General features: G+C 38.8%; 2 protein-coding genes across 9 annotated transcripts; both read right to left on the reverse strand.

Moving 5' to 3' along the window:
* Window positions 1-43: 43 nt before the first annotated feature.
* LOC125968609 (Fc receptor-like protein 5) lies at window positions 44-7,843 on the reverse strand. 7 transcript variants are annotated; one of them, XR_007481341.1, is made up of 12 exons: window positions 7,740-7,843; window positions 6,670-6,948; window positions 6,303-6,599; window positions 5,335-5,607; window positions 4,920-5,252; window positions 4,738-4,791; window positions 4,549-4,647; window positions 4,444-4,468; window positions 4,281-4,377; window positions 3,623-4,152; window positions 3,524-3,550; window positions 3,328-3,434 (listed from the first exon to the last, which is right to left on the reverse strand). XR_007481341.1 is itself a non-coding variant. In XM_049719868.1 (10 exons), the coding sequence occupies exons 2-10, from the start codon at window positions 3,654-3,656 to the stop codon at window positions 902-904; spliced, it is 939 nt and encodes a 312-aa protein (XP_049575825.1). In that variant the 5' UTR covers window positions 3,657-4,152; window positions 4,281-4,443; the 3' UTR covers window positions 44-901. The 7 variants fall into 7 exon arrangements, 4 of the variants coding, with proteins under 4 accessions (XP_049575825.1, XP_049575823.1, XP_068507024.1 ...); XR_011086925.1 differs by having other exon boundaries at window positions 3,337-3,550; window positions 4,281-4,328; XR_007481340.2 differs by having other exon boundaries at window positions 3,337-3,550.
* Window positions 7,844-7,893: 50 nt separating this feature from the next.
* tmc8 (transmembrane channel-like 8) lies at window positions 7,894-14,791 on the reverse strand. 2 transcript variants are annotated; one of them, XM_049719850.2, is made up of 16 exons: window positions 14,510-14,791; window positions 14,156-14,360; window positions 13,790-13,938; window positions 13,061-13,195; window positions 12,934-12,986; window positions 12,718-12,857; window positions 12,251-12,398; window positions 11,383-11,553; window positions 11,141-11,292; window positions 10,986-11,055; window positions 10,601-10,698; window positions 10,304-10,490; window positions 9,943-10,100; window positions 9,690-9,845; window positions 8,746-8,824; window positions 7,894-8,378 (listed from the first exon to the last, which is right to left on the reverse strand). In XM_049719850.2, exons 1-16 carry the CDS (start codon window positions 14,544-14,546, stop codon window positions 8,274-8,276), a joined length of 2,043 nt encoding a protein of 680 aa, XP_049575807.1. In that variant the 5' UTR covers window positions 14,547-14,791; the 3' UTR covers window positions 7,894-8,273. The 2 variants fall into 2 exon arrangements, with proteins under 2 accessions (XP_049575807.1, XP_049575808.1); XM_049719851.1 differs by lacking the exon at window positions 14,510-14,791 and having other exon boundaries at window positions 13,061-13,152; window positions 14,156-14,304.
* Window positions 14,792-15,565: the final 774 nt, after the last annotated feature.

Consider the following 15,565-nt stretch of genomic DNA (forward strand, 5'->3'; position numbering starts at 1 on the left):
TCTGCTGTACAGGTTATGTTCATTCATTATTCAAACAATACACGGGAAATAATATCACAAGTTATGAACAACTTGCAGACAAAGTTTATTTATAGCATCCAGAGTTGAGAAAAGGACTCACTCCCTATGTATGTTAAATAAATATAACTAAATGAATAAATAAAGCAAAACAATAAATAAATATAGGAACCTTCCCCCCATATAATAGAAGTATTGACTCAAAAGGAGTAAAAAGTATTTTTGTCAATCATACTACTTACTAACTTACATATAGTGCTCGTAACAACAAGAAATAAAATCCTGTTACATCTCACTTGTTTTTCTAACCAAAAGCTAGGTAATGCTTGCTCAAGCATTTATGTGATTTTTTTTTTTAATGGATTTGCTTTAACTGCAATGTGCAGTTTCACAACACAAATTGACAAACACAACCTTTTTCTGTTTATACTATTGTATGCTACAACACAGAAATCTAACAATGTCTGCTTCTCAGTTCATGGGCACAGCAGAATTCGCGAGTGTCCTTTATCTGTATTACAAAAAAAAAAAACCTCTCACAATATCATAGAAATGAAAAATCCATTTATAGTCTGCACTGCATGTGCAAAAAGTAGCGGCTTATAGTCAGAAAATTACGGTACTTTATCACATTTCTCTAGTCTGCCAAAGAAGACATACAGTAAATAAAAGCTTAAGAGGTCTCAAAATTTGGAGGTGCTTAGATTTACTTTAAGGGTGCTTCAAAAGTGGGCTAGACACATCTATGGGCTCCACAGAGAAAGGCCTAAGCCATCATTCAAACCTGGATCCTTTTGACTGTGACACACACACACTCTTAAAGTGACCATTTTGCTGTGAAAAAGAAGGAGAGGGGGGCGAGAAGACACAGGAGGTTGATCTCTCAGTGCTCATCAATTGGTTCATCCATAAACAGCGCATCATCTGCAGAGGTTTCTGATACCTGACAACGACACACATTGAATAACACAAGAGGCCATCTGCTTTGTTGACATTTACAGGTCCAAGAAAAATTATATGAACCCGTTTTATTGACTTTATCTGGATTTTTTATTAAATTGGTCACAAAATATGATCTGCTCTTCAACTAAGTCAAAACATTAGACACAGCTTTTCTAAACTAATACCACACAAAAAATTGCATAATTTTACGTTTTTACTGACCACTTTGTTTGAACATCCCAGTGCAGGGAGGAAAAAGTATGTGAACCTTTAATAACTGATTGAGCCTCCTTTTGCAGTTGTAACCTCTACCAAACACTTTCTGTAGTTGCAGAACAGACCTGCAAATTTTGGATCATTCCTCTGTATGAAATTGTTTCAATGAATCAATGTTATTGGGATGTCTGTTTTGAATCACTCTCTTTGAGTTCAGCATCTAAATCGGGTTTAGGTCAGGACTTTGACTGGAAACCTTCTGTTAAACCAGTTCAGTTGTTAATTTACTACTATATCACATCATATCATAGAACTGTTAAAAGACATTCAAGCTAGAGATCAAGTACTTGCCCTGACTTTAATGGACATTCTGCACTTAGCTCTTGCAGTCATGTTTATACGACGGCCACTCTCTGTTACTGTGGACAAAAAGGCTTTCAATACTTTTGGAACCATTTCCAGCCAGTTGACAATTCTTCATTTTTAACAGTCTCGTGTCAGTTATTTTATGCGAGGCATTGTTCACACTGGACATTGCTCCTTGAGAAGAGCGAGCTCAAAAGTAGTATTGATAGTTTTTTTTTGTCTGGTTGTTTGCTTACACTGATTAGATTGCTGGTTTTAACTGTTTAGCAAAAAGTGGTGCTCGTGTCCTTTTTATCACAATCACAGTATTTGATCTTACCCAATCTAAGTCATCCCATCTGGCTGATGTCACCACATCATTGTCCTCTGTGTACTCTGACATATCCTGCAAGCGTGGATTTAGGGAGTAGTAGTTTTAGCACATGCAATACCAAAAATGTATTTTTTTTCTAATGATAGACAGAAAGAAGAAATCTGACCAGCTCATCCACATTTGCAGAAAAGGTCTCCATCTTCTGGGTTACACTGTGAGATCCAAACAACACCAATAAGCAATTAAAATATTTGAACTTGCAGATGATTAGCTTGCATTATTATCATTGTGTTTAAATTGTGTCCTAGATTAAAGTTATAGTACATAGATAAATAATAACTTTGTATTTGAAGATGCAGTTTTTTGGAGGTGTGGGGGTGTGATAAGGGCTTTGGAAATCTGTATGCTTTAAAAGGATGCTATAAATAGAGTTATATTGGAAAACAATTTTGTTTAAAAAAAAAAACTAACTCACAGGGACTCTTCTCCACTCTTTCTTCTCCCTGAAAGAAGAGTTAAAATCATGACACCACTTACAAAGAAAAGAGACCAGAGCAACTAAAAAAAACAGATATTTATGAGTGCTTGTGGACTTACTGGACAACACTCCAACAAAACAACAAGCAGATACAAGGACAACCAAGAAAGTGAAGCATCCAAAGACAACGGCTACTACAGGAACAGGGAGTTCATTGAGCACTAGGTGGGCACAAGAACAAAAGAGGGGAGGGATCAAAATCATTCAAACCAAGCAGGAGGAGGACTGGAATGACATTACCTTTTTTGTCTATGTACTGCTTATTGCTGCTGACGGTAGTGGTGTTGTCAAAGATGTCAGCCACTTCACAATGGTACGTTCCTGCACTGCTGCTCCCGACAGACAGAAACAGGATGGACTGGTCTGGTGGCTGATTGACCACGTAGTAAAAGCTTCCTCGATCTTGGAGAAGAGTTTGGTTGAGGAACCACTGGTACCGTGGATGAGTTCCCTTTGTTGCCTTGCAGTAGAACCTCAGACCAATTACAGCATAATTTTGTCCATTGTCGAAGTCATAGTGCATCACCACTGGCCCGCCAACATTTACTGTTGAGAAGAGACGAATGGAGAGATATCAAAAGTGGTTGGTCTCGCTGTAGTGGTGCAAGCAGTACCTTGTCCAACAAACCTACCAACTTGTAAGGGCAACCACCGACTGTAGGAAACCTCGTCACTATTATTGGCGTGGCACTGGAGTGTCAAGTGTCTGTCCAAAACCAATGGAACCTTGAAGTTTACTTTTCTCTCTTCAACTGTTGTACTGAAAGCCAATTCTGTCCTGTTGTAGAGGGAAAAAGTGATGGGCAGTGTCCCTCTGGTTGACTGGCAGGTGACCACAGCGAAATAGTTGTTGGAATCCTCCTTCAGCACGTTGAAGGAAATGTCAGGGTTGGACACCACATCTGAAGGAATGAAGATGTTGAAACTCCAGTAGGAGAGTTTCATTCTTTGGGTAGATCGTCAGATGACAATTAAAGACGTCAACGTCATTCAATAAAGCTACGGAAGGGAAAACCAACTCTGGACGTCCCAATGTCATACCTAATCAAAAATGGGATTAGAACCTTCACAATATCTAAAATCACTCATCAAATAAATACAACCCCATTTGTGACAAAGCGTTCACTTACTGCCTTCCTTGCTGCAGTGGCATGACCCTAAGGATAAAAACAGTTGAAAAAAAAAAATCAAGTAAAGTGCTGCAGTGTGCTTTGAATTCTTCTACTTACCCAGAAGCACGCTCACAAGAAGGTATGGAAACATTCTTGAAGAATATATTGAGGAAAATCTTGTTTATGCCATGTTGTAATAAAATGCCGCGAGGCAGTGCGTTAGGAGTTTTCAAAGACACACACGCACACACACGCAATTCATTGAAATGTGCAAATAACTGATAGCATGGTACGCCTCCCTCCCAGAGCCACCACCTCTGAAACATGCAGTAAAGCATGAACCAATGCGATGCTATTAGTATTTCATATTCCTACAACAAATCATGCATATCAACAAATTAGCAAAAAATCATGTTTGCTGAATTGAAAAAATAAACATTTAATTGTTTAAGTCACAATTTATTTGTCAGAGATTACCAGTGTACAGTAATGATACTCTTTTAAATGTGTCTATAAAGGATCATTTTAATATCAACATAAGCACAATAGATGAACAGAAAATATGTCAATGTCAATAACATCAGAAATGACAGCAGAAAATGAAGAGTCTGATGAAAGCTGCATTCTCATACAGGAATCTCCACATACTAGAAGAGGAAAAGGAAATAAATGTTATGTTGGCTTGTTGCGTTTCCATTCAAAGCAGAAATGATCATATTTTTAATTCCGAATGGACTTTCAATTATCTTAATTGCGTTTTACTTTCTTGTGTTACCTGAGTGTTTACACTGCGGCCTGTTGAGCATTTATCAGCCTGTTTGCCCTCCAAGTGGAAAATAGGTACAGACAAAGGCAGTACATCAGAAGTGGCACTGGAAGGAAGAATACTTAACATTTTTTGGTCAAAATAATATGTGTAGTAAAATATAACCACTTACTTTGGGGCTGAACTGGAGCAAAGACCTGAGTAACATGGGTGGAAAATTCACATTTAATTCTGCAGCCATGGAAATTTCTCCTCACATATGCAGACACACACTCACCTTTTTTATTGTCAGTCATCATGTACACGCAGTAGCTGCTGACTGCCAACGTGAGGAGGAGAAAGCAGCAAAACACGATGGCGATGAGCTCCGTTGTTGCTTATGTCATAGAAAAAAAAGAACAAATATTAATTTGTGTATACAGTAAAGCAGCATTCAAATCAGTGATTGATAAGAAGAACTTTTTACTTGCTGATGTTTCAGGAGATGCTGTTTCTTCGAGTCTGTTGTCAAGCATCCAGTCTGGTTAAGAATTGAAATGCATAAAAATAGTGTTTATAGAAAAGAATATCAAATGTGGTTTACTGTCTATTAAGGCATCATTTGATATTTTTGAAATACAGGTACGTTCTGTAGTTTTGAACTTTCACCTTTGACATGGATGAGGACAGCGTTACTCTCCAGCCAGGTGGCGGAGTCATCATATCTGTCCCTGACCCTGCATTTGTAATAGCCTGAGTCTTTGGGGTCCAGCTTGGCTAGAATAAGAATACGTCTCCAGTCCATCAGGGCATACTGAGGCCGGACCTGCTGCATCTTGGAGTTCATTTGTGTTTCAGAAGGAAGTGTAGCATTATTAAAAAGCCAAGAGATTAAAGGAAAAGATCCTCGACTGACATAACAAGTCAGTCTGGCCGCAGCCAGTTTGGAGTCCGATGTGTAGAGATAGTCAACTTCGACATTAACGTCACCTCCAACTGGCACTGTACAAGCAGGGAAGAATGCATTGTTCATAAAAAACACAAGAAACAATAAAGATAGTTCCGACACGGGAATTGCTCATACCCACTTCCAGTGTCAGAGGCTCACTCGTCAACTCCTGCACCTCATTTCTCACCCAACATCGAGCCGCGCCCATATCTAACCCAGGGACCACCGATATGTTGAACCAGGCACTGAGAGAGTCCGAAGCTATAACGGAGGCCAACTTCTTATCGTCCACCGAAAGAGAGAAGTTGACTGGAGGAGTTCCTCTGGATGTCCAGCAGGTCACGTTACCACGGTAATGTGTTCCCGCTTTGAAGACGGAAAGAGAGATCTCCGGTTTCAAAAGATGGACTAAAGTATAAACAAAGAGAAAAGGACGAGAGATGACAAATAGTTCAACACCAGACAAACAATTTTGCATTTACTTTGGAAAGTGACTGGACAAAAGTGTGCTGAATTCAACTGATTTTTTTTTTTAAATTATCCATCGATTTTCATTAATCCTATAAGGAATTTTGAGAGGCAAGACTTTTTCTGCTTACTACACTCGTACCAATTTTCAAAATGAAAACCCCCTCACATATCAAGAGGAAAAACATCAGTCTGTGCTTACTCCTATAGAAATAGAAAATCCTTTTTTTTTTTTTTTTTTGCTTTTCTAGTAACCACATTGCAGTTAAACCTCCTCTATTGTGGTGAATGTAAACAACAAAGAGGATCCCAATAGGTTGTTTGTTGTTCTTCATCACACGTTTTGACCTCTACCAAACCTTACTCAGAATTTTCTTAATTTATAACAATGAAGGAATATCGTATCTCAAAAGCATTTTATCAACGAATTTAATGCAGGTTTTAGTGCACTTTTCCTGGTTGAAAGTTGGACAAGTTCAACTTCCCACTTTCCTCGAATGCAGCATTAGTCCATTTTCAAGATTTCCGTGTCTTACCCTAACAATAAGCACTACCCAAGCCATTCTGTTGCCCTTGTGAAATCATGTCAAGTGTCACTTGACCTACTTTTGGACATAACTGTAATTTCACTATACCTTTGACTGCCACCTTGACTTCTGAGCTGCTGGAAAACCTTTGGACGTCCTGCACCCTGGACCATGCCATACATGAATAGTACCCAGCATGCTCCGCAGTCGCCCTTTCTATCACAAGCTTATTCCCAGTGATGTGAAGTCCAGGAGAGGTAGTAGAGGTAACATGCGTCCTGTTGAAAAACCAACTGTAGGAGAGGTGGGAGCCCTTCGCAGCATCACAGCTCAAAACCATTCTGGATCCCTCATACAGGACCGCAGGTGAGGGGTCAGAATACAACCTGGTGTGTGATGCTGGAGCTGCAAGTGAGGCGTTGGATAAGTGTGGACATCGCTTTAAATGAGCATTTTTCTTTAGCTGGCTACTCACTAACAACACTCAGTCTGATGCCATTGCTCAATCCCGTGCTTCCCTCGGTCTTTGCCTCACAATGGTACAACCCTCCTGATCTCACAGTCACCTTCAATAAGAAGGATGCAGATTGGTCCTCTTCGAGATGTGTTCTTGCGTCAATCAGGCGACCATCCCTTCTCAGTTTATATGTGACTGGCGAAGAGGAGTCGGGCACGATACAACGGAGAACCACTTGGGAGCCAAGGTATGCCATGTCAGGACCATCAAGCACTGGGTGAGAAGCTATTGATCCACCTGAGGAAATACATGACATGCACTGCTATTAGCATGAAACTGTTGTTAAAGTTATAAAGAAGAGGCCTTTCCTTAATATTTAATATGATTGGCAAAATGTCTATTAGACAACATGTTTATTTGAAAAATATATACAAACTTTTTTTTATTTGTTATTTACAACCTGTGTATATTTTTGAAAATGTTGATCATGGTAATTTGGAACATGGGATAGAGTAATATGGCGGCTCGGTGGCGCACTGGGCAGCACGTCCGCCTCACAGTTAGGAGGGTGCGGGTTCGATTCCACCTCCGGCCCTCCCTGTGTGGAGTTTGCATGTTCTCCCCGGGCCCGCGTGGGTTTTCTCCGGGCACTCCGGTTTCCTCCCACATCCCAAAAACATGCTTGGTAGGCCGATTGAAGACTCTAAATTGTCCCTAGGTGTGAGTGTGAGTGAGATTGGTTGTTTGTCTCTGTGTGCCCTGCGATTGGCTGGCAACCGGTTCAGGGTGTCCCCCGCCTACTGCCCGATGCCGGCTGGGATAGGCTCCAGCACGCCCGCGACCCCCGTGGGGACGAAGCGGTTCAGAAAATGGATGGATGGATGGATGGATGGATAGAGTAATATATATATATTTTTTTTTTTCAAATTGCTACTGACTATTTTGGGATCCAATATAAATATGTATTATTAAACTTATTTGTACTCATTGGACATTTGATTTTTTTTAGAAACTAAAACATACAGCAGAGCAAAATAATTTGGAACAGTGAATTGCATTTTCTTTATAAAGTAAATTGTTTCACTCACCCAGAAGTGGCAACAAAAAAAGTGCGTGTAGGTTCCTCATAACACTCCTCCACATTTATGACGACGCATTTTTGTCTTCCTGTTTTCATGTGCATGCGTGAATTCTACTGCTGTCATACGCATGTTAGAAACAGATAACAACTTAGTCGTCATCTTTGGCTTCATGCGTGGCTTTAATGATCACTACTTTGAATGTTCATGTCTTACAAAGCACAACAAATGAAAGTGTTTCGATCCAATGAATGCATGAAATTAGAAGCACAATTAGCACAGTAAAACCATAATAACAATAATAATATTAGCACAGTAAAGCCATAATAACAATAATAATAATTATAATAACAATAATAATAATAATAATAATAATAATAATAACAGTAGTAGGAGTAATAGTGAAACAAAATAATAAGGCTATTACATTGGTTTTTACATTGAATTGAGAAAGAACAAGAACAAATAGAGATTACTGCGTAATACTCAAATGCGGTGTGGTTAAGTGAAATGTTTTTGTTTGAGTAGAAGACAGGCTAATGTTCATGTTGGTTGAGACGGTGTTCTCTTAGTATGCAGAGAGAGCCTGCTTTTATGTTGCAGCATTGTCGCATGCTTTTTCACCAGGAAACGCTTATCTGAACTGCTCTGTGAAGGTGGAGAAAAAGAGTATATATTATTTTTGAAGCAGTTGTTTTATATAAAAAAATAAGAATAAGAGAGGTTGGTGAAATTAGGTCAAACAGACAAAATAACTCAGATGGTGATCACATCCAAAATTCCAAGATCCAAGAAAAAAAATTCATAACGTGGGTGTGGGCCTTGGAAACTTATGACATTGACCTGAAAGAGGGTCCAGAATTCAAAGGCTCCACAGGACCAGATTATCATTCAGCAAAATTTCACAGATGACATAATCCACTAAAATAGTCCAAAGTGTTTTCTGACTGTATTCTCAAACAGCAAATGTATTTTTGCATAATACTGCCCTGTCCCATTTGTCCACATGACTTACCATAACCAGCATATCTTTAAGTCTCTCGATAGTCTTTTGATTGGCTCTTCTTTGTGACAGATACGAAGTTAAGATCATTCTGAGGAAAAAGAATGTTACATTTCAATCTCAGGCACTGTCAGAAAGTCTAAAATTGATTTTGGATGATTTCATTGATAACTGTTAAAAGCGTTTGCTATTGTGCACATTACGTGAAAAAGGTTATGTTTGGCTGTTTGTTTTTGCAAATAAGTCTCTCGTTCTACCTGTCAGTCTACGGATTTCAGGTCATAATGTATTTACGTAGTGTGGTTCGGCACCCTTGGATTTGCATTTGGGGATGTATATTTGAGCCGAGACCGCCCCATTTTCCTCTCCCTTTTTGTAGAAAACCTATACTGAATGTTTAATAGTTTTTTTTATTAAATTATATTGGGGGGGGGGGGGGTTAATTTCTATTTGTTTTTCACAAATAATTTCAATGGTCATCAACTAAATGCGTCTTTTCCGTATTTGTGGACTGGCACAGTCCCTATTTACCTCGAATAGCAGGGGTCAACAATTTATGACAGTAAATAGTCGTAGAAAAACTATTGAATGTTTAATAGCTTTTAAAAAAATTTAAAAGTATATTTATTCATTTTTCCACAATTCATTTCAATGGGCATTAACTAAATGCGGCTTTTCACGATTTGTGGACTGGCCCAGTTCCTATTAACCATGAATGGCTGGGGTCAACACTTTATGAAAGGTAAATATTTTGTCTGTTAGAATGTATTTTATAATCCTACCATACAGTAAATATGTCAAATTTGTGCACATTTAATGTTTCATTCAACTTATTTAATGTTCACCCTGAGTTTCTTAATAAAGTGCTCTAAATTCGCAGTTGCTTTTAGGCATTTAAATAAAAAAGTAGAGGCCTTTGATTGTGGTTCACTGGATAGAGGACGGGTCCAACTTACATCTCAGCAAGTAAGAGTGGCAGTGCAAAAGCCTCAGAGGTCAGGTAGCGGATAATGGTTTTTGCCAGGTTTGGAAGACTTTCCACACACATTCCTACCACACTAACCATACTTGATCCATTTCCAAATGGGCCACAGGGGGAATGCTGTGAGAATCTGCCACACAAATTTAACAACACGTAATGAAATTCATCAGTAAGGTAGAATACAACTGCCAGAATAAGCCTCAAGGTCAAACTCTTTGGAACAGTACATGTTTGTGTCCACTGTGGGTTGTTGCTGGAAGAGGGTGAAGCCCAGCGTGGTGGTAGCCATGACAAGACCGAGCAGCAACATAAAGTGGAATAAAACTGAAGAGTTGGAGGCTCGAAACATCCTCTGTTCCGCCACACAGCACCGCAAGACTGTGAACTGACATCACAGGGTTGAAGATGTGAACATCCATTTTATACTTAATGAATCTTAACCACTGTATTTCTCCATGGACAGTTTTTTATTCGTAGGTTAACAATTATTACGTTAACAATGGCATGTTTTTTTATAAATGAAATTCACTGTGCTTAGTTTATTGTATTTTCTTAAGGTAGAAACCAAAAATTGTAATTTTCACCAACCTTCTTGATGTAGAATGTCAGTATCAGCGTGACAGTTCCTATCAAAGGCAGCAGAGGGCAGAAGTAGACGCCCACCCAAGACACGGTTTGAACGTAGACCAAATCTAGCACATTGATGGGGACCAAGAAATGTTGCTTCCCTGATAACCGGCCCAGTAATGATGAGTGGAACTTCTCCTGGATCAGCCTGATAGTCGATACAGAGAATGCTCTGATTAGATTGTTATTAGTTGCTTGGTACAACTGAGCTTTAAGTTCCAAATAAGAGAAAAAGTGAGAGAGATTAAACAAACCCACTTCCTGGGGTAATTGATGAGGAAGGCAGTGCAGAAAGTGGCAAGGAAGTTAAAGATACAGAGTTTGTACATCTCTCTTCCAAATTGATTCTCTGTGCACTATGAAACAGAAAGTACAAGATGAAATGGCAAAATGGTGCACCATGTCAAGTCATACTTATTTATATATCCCTTAATCACAGAGAAGTCTCAAGGGCTTTACAAGCTCACAGTTGACAATCCAACATGGGGGCAAAGGGAAAACCCAAAAGAAAAAAGAAGGCACTACTTTTGTAGGTGAGTTGTAGAGTAGGTGGACCCCCAAGATGAAATTCAGTATCCCACTCCTTTATCAGTTAGAATTAGAGATGGGTGAGTTTTGTCATTGAAAGTAAAACAAGTCTTACTTGCTCATGTGTTGATGTGTAGACAAAAAATAAGTAAATCCCCAATGAGGCAAGCTTCAAAAAGATGCTCCTGAGGAAGGACAATGAGAGCTGAGCCACGTGTCCATGCACGTGAGCTTTTCATTATATTGGCTGTAGTATGCTGTGGTTCTTACCTCACTAATGTGATATTAACCTGCATGGTGAAAGAATAGTCCTCAAAAAATGAAATTTTTCGGAAAATGTGCTGGAGGACAAGGTTAACAAAGGTGATGGTGATCGGCGGGAGGTACTGGAGAAGGAGACTGACTAACCAGTAGTGGTTGCTCTGGAGAAAACATGGAGATAAGGTGGCATCACAAACAGAAGGCTTTTCAGTGAGAAGTCAAATCCTGCATTTGACATGAGGTTTTACTACCTTTCCAATAGACTGTGATGTTTCACTTGCAAAGTAGATAAGGTAGAATGCTCCACCCAGTTGAGACAGAACAAAGAGGTTGAGGATGATCCGGAGCAGATAGAGACGCATCCGCTGCAACAATGTCCTTCTTGCTGCATACAGGGAGAAACGCTGTTCTTCCAAGTATAGCTGAGAAGATAGAGAAAGTGTGTGAGTGCCATGAATATTGAAATCTCAAATTTCATTTTAGCATTATTATAATAGTGGTACTTTGGCTCGAGTTTAATTTGTGGCATTCAATTCACTCATATATAATTGAGTATAAGCAGTGCAGCAAATACATTGTAGAAGGATGGATCGAAACATTCCATACTGAAATGAATTGATATTCAGTTATTCTGTTTCACCAATCAAAAACTAAACCATTTATTGGTCACAGGTTTTTGACAGAGAAAAATCCTTTATTATAAGTGTAATTACTGTTCATTGGGACAAACTGGAAGTCCCGCCAATTTTGGCTTTTAACAAGAAGAAAAATTACAATAGACCACTTGTAACTCAAAAGATAGGGTCTTAGGAAAATTAAGCTTCAAATTTGCCTTATGAACCAGTAATTTTTGACTCCTCTAGATTGCACTCTCTGGTGAAAATTGGACAGTGTCATCTAGAGGAGTTAAACGATAGAAAACTGATCCATGAAGTAAATTTGAAGCTTCATTTTCCAGTCACCAAAAAACATGTCCGTTGGGGCACATGTATGAAAATGTTGAAGGATTCACAATTTCCATTAGTTGATGACTGAAATTATTCTATTTTAAATTTTGACTCAACTTGTGGGGACATTTAGGATCACATGCATGATGGTACTATTTACGTGCCCATTCACCTTGAGGTCATTCCTCAGGAAGCTATGGTTGAGTGTGGCTGCATCAGCATCCTTGATGGTGAAATCCCAGCCGCAAAAGATCTTGTAGCTTACATTCATTCTGGAACGCTTTCCCAGCATCCATTTGTGCTTGTAGCCAACGGTTGTTCTATTTACCATGGTTGAGAGGCAGTTAGCAAGCAGGAGGAAGATCACTATACATTTATTTCTGCCACATTTAAAGAGACTCATCACAGAAGGAAGGACATTTGTAGTTGTATCAGTTTTTCAGAACAAACGTTGACATTTAAACGTAAATTACTAATGACACTCATGTTAACACACCTTAGGGGGGTGTTAAATATTGAATACTATTGAATATTGAAGTATTACTGTTGTTCCTGGGTCACCATTGCAAAAATGATACTCACGCTCGCAGCGTAGCAAAATTATTCAGACTGACAAAGATTATTTGTTCAACCACTGACCTACGGATCTCCACAATGACACTGAGGAGGAGGATAGCAAGGATTCCAATGAGGTACAGCAGTGGAGTATTCAGGCAAGAATAACTGAGTGAACCACGTGTATAGAAACCATAGAAGACTGGAGAACGATCCAAGTAGCCCTGAGCAGAAGAAATTAAAGGGTTACAGTAAAACAAGCCTAAAAATAAACATGCACACAAACATGTTGAACATTACCGAGCCAAGAAAAAAATCCAGAACTGAGTCATTTCCTCCAAACTTTAATGCATCTGCAAATTCACACACAGCTCTTTGTGAATCGAAGTCAGTTTTGATTTATTTCCAATTCGATTGACTCACTCACCAGTTGTGTTGCCTCTACCATAAAATGCTGTAGGCCCCAGAATAAAAGCACATATGACAGCAGAGTTGACAAGATTCAAGTATACCAGGTATCTGAGGAATACAAAATAGGCATTTACGCCCACGCCAAACCGTCCTGAAACAGATCAGTGTAAAGGTTATTCTCTTACATCATTATCGTCATCACCCATATACTGTTTGAACCAGTGGTGGAAAGCCGGGATCAACAAGCCCATCTTTGCTGTCCTAACACTAAGCAGTAACTAGCATTTGCAAACCTAAATAAGATCAGTTCCATGAAAATGTATTAACTGATTCCCAAGATTGTATTTTCTTTAATTCAAAGTGTTTCTCTTGCTGCCATGTCAATTTGCTCAGGGTCTGGCTAATGAACTTTAACTACGTACTTTGGGAACGAGATCATTTCTATTACCAATCAGATTTCAAATTTGTACTCCAATGCTGGCACACTGCTGATGATGTCAGCATCTTACCATCGGCTGATTGGTTGGTAAGAGCAAAACATTTAGAAATGTGCACACATTTCATAACCGGCATGTTTGGTAACTATGTTTTCAATTTGTTATCTTGTCTCAATATAAATAGTATTTTTAACTGCTCAAGATGATAAGATTTGATAGTGGTTATCTTCAGAGCCGGTTTCGTCCCCCCTGAAGGCCCAGATACCAAATGCGCTGCCCGCCACTGGTCTCAACAATTTATTGTATACCTTCGATGACATGTAGCGTGTGCTTCCATGGTACTGGTCTTGAAATAGCTTCTCCCAACTTAGACCACACTCTCTTGTTGTTGGTGGTCTGGCTCTGCCTCCAAGACTCCCAGAAACCAATGTTGCTGGTTTGCACATTTCTTCTGTTCCTAAGAAACCCCAATATTTGTAATATTTGTATTAAAAAAATAATTTAAAGGACAAACTGTTTCCAGTCAACACTGCAGCATTGTAAAGACATGCATGTCTTAAAATAACATAATAACCAACAAACAGTTATTGCAGAATTGTTAAGGTACATTTGGAGTGCAAAGTGAAGAAATAAAATGAGAAGCACGCAGCTTCATGTGAGGTCAGCCAGCCCACCTGGCATGTCTTTTTCCTTGAATGCATATGGTAAGATTCCTTGGTGGCTGAGAAGAAATGTCTCGAGGTCCTTTGGACATGTACTCTGAAGCATCCTGCCTGCTCTGCTCAGGCCGGACCACCTGGTTACTTGGCAGGAGGTCAAATATCTCTATATGATTATACTCACAGGAATCTGACGAAAGGGTGGAACAATTGCTTTCTTCTGCAGTCAAAATAACATTAGAAAATACAATTAAAATGAGAGAGCAATATGATTACTTTGGTTGTTTGAATCTGTCATGGGGGAAAAAAATCTCTAGCCTCCCACACACAGATAACGAATGTACAGTTTGGAATATAGTGTTGTATTACCTGATAAGAATCTTGTGAACTTGACATTATTCTCCATTTTATCCCCACGAATAAACTTGTAGATAAACAAAATGTACAAACGCACTATGCCCTATTATTCACACAGAAAACATTTTCTTCTCAGCAGCCACCTTGGTTTGACAAGTTAGTTCCGCAATCTAAATCAAAATATCCTGGTTTAGACGACGCTGTTGAGACATACACAAAGTTACTCAGAGGCGTTAGCATTGCTCTTCAAAGTCCGCACAAACGTCAGATATGATATATCGAAAAGTAAACCCCAATTCTACGGTTGGGAGGAAATCACATGACAGGATGCAGAAAAATAACATGGAGTGATAATTTAACAGTGCTGCTAACACGCATCGACCAAGACCGCAATCTTAATTACACAATCTAACTCAAAGGCTAATTGGCGTCTAAACCTCAGCAAATTAAAATGACAAAATAATAATAATAGTGATAATAATGATGATGATAATAATAAAATACAACACAGATCATTTCTGTCATTCATTAAAATAGAAATGCAATGACAATTTATCCAGTGAAGTAAAAGATAAAAAAATAAGATGCCCCTAAAAATGTAAACATTAAGTTCACCCTGTCATTTTCATCTTGTCAGCAAGCATTTGCTTTTGTCACGTCACAGACAGTCTCTGCTTACAGTTAATTTCGCAAAACAATTGCAGGAGGTTGACCAATTGCATTACTCACAGCATGACGTCTGCATCATAGATATGGAGGAAGAACAATACAGGTACATTGACTCCTTTGGCATGTATTGATAGTCAGAACATAATGTTCAACATGAGCCGATTTTGCAAACTGTATTTTAGGAGTCACATATATTTTGAAAGTGACAGCAAATTCTTGTGTACTGATTAATGTGAAGGGATACCAGTTTCATACACATTTTTGGCATGACAAATCCGCTTAAATTTCCTTTGTTATTGTTGTGAGTATTGCATGCTATTATTAATAATTTGTTATATTAATTTACGTGAGACACAATCCTGATCATGATTTCTCATAGTTATTAGGAAACTTAGAACT

This window comes from Syngnathus scovelli, chromosome 5, assembly GCF_024217435.2.
Source record: "Syngnathus scovelli strain Florida chromosome 5, RoL_Ssco_1.2, whole genome shotgun sequence".
NCBI classification, from domain to species: domain Eukaryota; kingdom Metazoa; phylum Chordata; class Actinopteri; order Syngnathiformes; family Syngnathidae; genus Syngnathus; species Syngnathus scovelli.